The 5,291-nt window shown below is 46.6% G+C and overlaps 1 protein-coding gene across 1 annotated transcript in view; it reads left to right on the plus strand.

The window, feature by feature from the left end:
* The first annotated feature begins 3,877 nt into the window (after positions 1–3,877).
* LOC106806270 (polycystic kidney disease protein 1-like 2) overlaps positions 3,878–5,291 on the plus strand; it is a 5,254-nt gene continuing 3,840 nt past the window's right edge. The window contains exons 1-2 of the mRNA XM_014808147.1: positions 3,878–3,928; positions 4,674–4,794. Of these exons, the coding sequence (XP_014663633.1) occupies positions 3,878–3,928; positions 4,674–4,794 (172 nt within the window). The remainder of the gene's footprint in view (positions 3,929–4,673; positions 4,795–5,291) is intronic.

Below are 5,291 nucleotides of genomic sequence, written 5' to 3' on the forward strand. Positions count from 1 at the left end.
GACGTTTTGCGTAGAAGTATTTGTAGTTGTCCGATTTGCATGATCTAGGTGTGTTTTCAAGCCTGCTGAAGTAGATTTTCCTGTTTATAAAGCACACTGACACATATTTTTCTCACTTTGCACATTTGTTTATTTTCATACGTTTGCATGTCTATGGGGTGTAGGGGTGTAGGGGTGTAGTGTTAGAGGTAGTACCTTTGTTTCAGCAGTCAGCCACATCCATTGGATGGACTACTGGCACTGGTTCTCACCACTGGCCCAACTCTTATCTATGGCTCCAAGAAGATGCTAGTGCACGGCATCGGCCACCGCTCAAACTAGAGTCAGAAATGAAGGTTAAGAAAGTTCCAGAGCTTCCAGAAGCATACACCAATATTCGACCAGCATACATCACGAAAAACCCCAATCCTCCTCCAGTAGCAAGCCAATCCTTACCAGCACCCGAGTCGATCTGGTCACACTTGAAAGAAGAATATTCTTGGTTGGAGGAAGTCTTCCTCACTGAGGATGTGGCTGATGCAGTCAGCACATGGTCAGCCCACCATGCAACGCAGAAAAGGAGCCATCTATTTGAAGTGAGCATTTCAGCAATGCTGCTTCTGTGGCGAGACCAGGCTCACTCTGTTGCAACGATCAAGCATGCCATGGCGAAGGTCTGTGATACAGTGGCTTTCCTGAACCCAGGGCAGACACCTGTCATTGCTGCTGACCAACCGTTGTATGCTCTGGCAAAACAAATACAATGGAAGTGGCCCGAATATGGAGAGGACAAGTTCGTGATTATGTTCGGTGGACTTCATATAGAAATGGCTGCACTGCGATCAATAGGAACATTACTACGGGACAGTGGCTGGACCAGTGCCATTGTGGAAGCAGAGGTGGCCTCATCTGGTACAACAGAGTCTTACCTGTCTGCATCCAATGTCACCAGGACAAGACAAGCACACCAGATCACTGCATGCAGCTTGTATAAACTGATGAAGAAGGCATACCATGATTACCGCTTTGAATAGTCTAGCATATCAGATATAACCTTTGAGGATTGGTGTGAACAACGGAGGAAAGAGAGTCCGCAGTTCCAGTTCTGGAGTCTGGTGCTGGACATGGAGCTCACCATATTCACCCTGATCCGCTCATTCAGAGAAGGCGCCTTAAACTTGTACCGTGAAGCACTTTCAGAACTGGTGCCTTACTTCTTTGCGAATAACAATGTCAACTATGCGTGATGGATCACAATTCACCTCCGAGATATAATGTCACTTGAGCAACAATATCCAGATGTGGCCAGGGAGTTTCACAAAGGAAACTTCGCCATCCACAAGTCAAGAAGAGAATTCTTTGCCCTGGCAATCGACCAAGCACACGAGCACAATAATGCAGTGATCAAAGGTGACGGAGGAGCGATTTGGTTGACAGAAGACCCGTCAGCACTTCGTAGGTGGATGGTCGCTGGACCCGAAGTTAGTCGTCTAGTAGCTGGATACGAGGCCATGTCTGGTATGAAAGATGTCACCTACAGCAGCAGACACCATGAGCAGACACTAAGTGCCCAGAAATCTTTCGTTAAAAAGGTGAAATCACTCTCTGCAGTGATGCAGGAGATGGGCAACCCATTCCAAGAAGAATCAGCCGACCTGCTGGTGCTAGACACGAAGAACATTGCAGACCCAACTCTAGCTGAAATGGTAGCTACACATCACCGGCGGGGTAGTGAGCAGTTCCAATCATTCATAGAGGGGCTAGAGGATGAAGTTGAAAGTCCTTTCTATTATCCAATCAAGAAAAACCTTGTTTCTTTCTTCAAACAAGAGTAGGCTGAAGGAATTTCTAAGGAGAAAGTCCTAAAAGACGACTGTCAGTTATTCTCGCGACTGTTCATCTCGTGCCAGAACAGGTAGTGTGACTTGCAAAAATTATTTAAGCACGAGAATCAGTCACACCCTGCATCTCTCAGTGACAACGGTAAGCTTCATACGTGTCAGAAGTCACAGCTGGTTGAAATTCTTGAAGTGCTAGTAAACATCCCAGACAGAGAACCAAAGGGAGATGCAATCATCATTGATGGCTCAGCACTTATCAATGCCTTACCTCCACGTACTTCAAAGACATTTGATGACTATGCTAAAAAATACATCATCCCAAAGGTGGAATCCTATGGTGCCAGGTACGAGCGGGTGGACGTAGTCTTTGATGTGTACAAGAAGTCAAGTCTGAAATCCGAGACGAGGTCGAAAAGGGGGCAAGGAATTAGAAGAAGAGTGACAGGAACGAGTAAGACACCAAGTAACTGGTAAAGCTTCCTTCGTGACGCCAGCAACAAGACTGAGCTGTTTCACTTCCTTGCGGAATAGATGTGTGAAGCAGAGACGACAAGCACAGTCATCGTCACAAAAGGAGAAGATGCCATTAGCAACACAAGGAAGTCTCTGGATGCTGTGTCCCCATGTTGTCATGAAGAAGCTGACAGTCGAATATTTGAACACGCCAGGGATGCAACGACTGATGGGAGCAAGTCTATTATCATTAAGGCTAATGACACGGACGTGCTAGTCATAGCAATATCTGTACTGCCATCCTTACAAGAACTAGGTCTGGAGAAAATGTGGATTGCGTTTGGCCAAGGAGCCAAGATGCGATGGATTCTAGTCCATGAGGTAGTTTCTGCAATAGGGCTTGAGAAAGCTAGAGGGATCCCATACTTTCATGCGTTTACTGGATGTGACGTCGTGTCTGCCTTCCGTGGGAAAGCGAAGAAATGGAACGTATTTGATGATGTTTCTGAAACATTTACTAATCTCAGCCAGCATCCAACATTGATTCGTGATCTTGACCTGCAGAGGCTGGAGAGATTCGTTGTCCTCATGTACGACAGATCAAGCGCAGCCACTGGTGTGGACAAAGCAAGACGATCTCTTTGCCCGCAAGCAGAGGCCGTACAACTCAATTCCACCAACATAGGCAGCCCTCAGAGAACATGCAAAGCGTGCGGCCTATCAGGCTGGGATCATTTGGGGCCAGACAACCATCTCCAATCCAGACACGAGCAGTCCCGTTGAATGGGGGTGGACACAGAAAGGAGAGACATGGCAGATATGTTGGACAACACTACCACCTATTGCAGCGAGCTGTCGGTAACTGACGAGGTGTTCCTGTAAGAAAGGTTGCAAAGGAATATGCAAGTGCTTTCAGACAGAGCTCCCCTGCACATCACTCTGCAGCTGCATATGTGAACAGTAGCAGCTGGAGGACCAGTGGACCAGTTTATGTATAACTTTGAACATTTACTAGCTGGGGCAAAGCTTACGTAATGAAAAACAGACAATCTGGTGGCCATCTTGAAAAACATGTGTCAGTGTGCTTTATAAACAGGAAAATCCACTTCAGCAGGCTTGAAAACATAGGAATCCACACCTAGATCATGCAAATCGGACAACTACAAATACTTCTAAGCAAAACATCAACTTCGGGAGGCTAATTTGGCGACCATCTTGAAAAATAGCCGCCATCTTGGATTTTCAATTGGCCAATCGGGCAGATTTAATTAGTATCACTTGGAGAACAAGTGTGCCAAATTTGATGCTTGTATCATCATTTGCACGATTCCTATCAAAAATGGCTGTTATCTGCCCCACTAGTAGAGTGTGTAGTGAGTAAAGTTTTCTGCGAACATATGTCTGTGTGGGAGGTGTTTCACTAGCAGGTAACTGGGTGAAAGGTGTCTCACTAGCAGGTAACTGGGTGTAAGGTGTCTCACTAGCAGGTAACTGGGTGTAAGGTGTCTCACTAGCAGGTAACTGGGTCGAGATCCTTGTCCCCACTTTCTTTCCGACCCAATGGTAACAATGGCGCCCATGGGAGTACGGCATTGCCGACTACAATGGCTTCCTCGTGGGACCGCCCAGACTACGGCAGCTGCGCGTCAAGGAGGGTGGGTGATTCATTCACGGGAGAGGGGATGAACTGCACTGTAGTGGGTGGCAGTGGTAGAAGTGTGTATCATGTGATTTATGATTCACACGGAAGAGGGGGGATGAACTGCATTGTCGTGGCAGTGGCAGAAGTGTGTATGTGACTCACATGACTCGCACGGGAGAGGGGAAGAACTGCACTGTAGTGGCAGTGGTAGAAGTATGTGTGTGATTCATGACTCACAAACGGGGAGTAATTACGTTAAAGTGAGGGATAGAAATATATATATAGGCCTATATATATATATATATATATATATATGTGTGTGTGTGTGTGTGCGCGTGCATGGTTGCGTGCGTGCGTGCGTGCATGGTTGCGTGCGTGCGTGCGTGAGTGCGCGCAGCGCGCGCGTGTTGTGTGTGGTGTGGTGTGTGTGGCGTGTATGTGTGTGTGTGTGTGTGCGTGTGCGTGCGTGCGTGCGTGCGTGCGTGCGTGCGTGTGTGTGTGTGTGTGTGTGTGTGTGTGTGTTGTGCGTGTGTGTGTGTTGTGTGTGTGTGTGCATCATGACTATCGTAAAGGAAAGAGACATTTGGTGTGTTATTGAGAAAGACTTCCAACTTGCCGACATATCACAGAAATTAATCTGCTACGGTCACGTTAGTACAGAAACTCGCGCGTACAGTAGGCCTACAGTATGGCGGGTGTGAATTGATCGTAAAATCATATGGAGTGACAGTCGACCGTTGCTGCCACCTCGTTTACAGACTCATGCGATGTGCCAAAGCGCGATGAATTTGCTGACAACACGCTGTAATACCGAGTACAGCTTCAGTAACGAGGATGAGGGAGACTACGGCATCGGCTGGGCCCCGCTCAACTACTCAAGTAAGCTCGACGCCGACGGCTCATCTCAAATGGCGGCGTCTTTACGAAATGAAGAAACTCCATGTGTTTGAAGCGCGTTTACTGAGCACTCGCAATGAAGCGTAGTAATCGAGAGGGAATTTGAGAATGTGTAATGAATTTAGTAATACATTTGAGAGGAAATAGATAGAATAGTGCCATGTATAGCTCTAATGCGGGACGCCAGCGCCTCACATATATGCACAACGATGATCGTCTGCTGAGTCTGCTCGCAAACTGTCAGCTGCATCCATCAATGTTGCGCGTACTCACGCGGTGATCACAATCGCTAATGATTTTGTCATCGAGGTGTTCTGTGTTGATGCCTTTCAGATGAGTCAGTCTTAATTCGATTTTATTATGAGTAATTCTATTTATGATAAATAATCACGTGTATGGTATTTTAGTTGCGCTCTATTGAACTCAGATTTCAGATTTTATCTCATTGAATTTTTATATGATAGATATTACATGACAGT

This window comes from Priapulus caudatus, unplaced genomic scaffold, assembly GCF_000485595.1.
Source record: "Priapulus caudatus unplaced genomic scaffold, Priapulus_caudatus-5.0.1 Scaffold151, whole genome shotgun sequence".
NCBI lineage: Eukaryota > Metazoa > Priapulida > Priapulimorpha > Priapulimorphida > Priapulidae > Priapulus > Priapulus caudatus.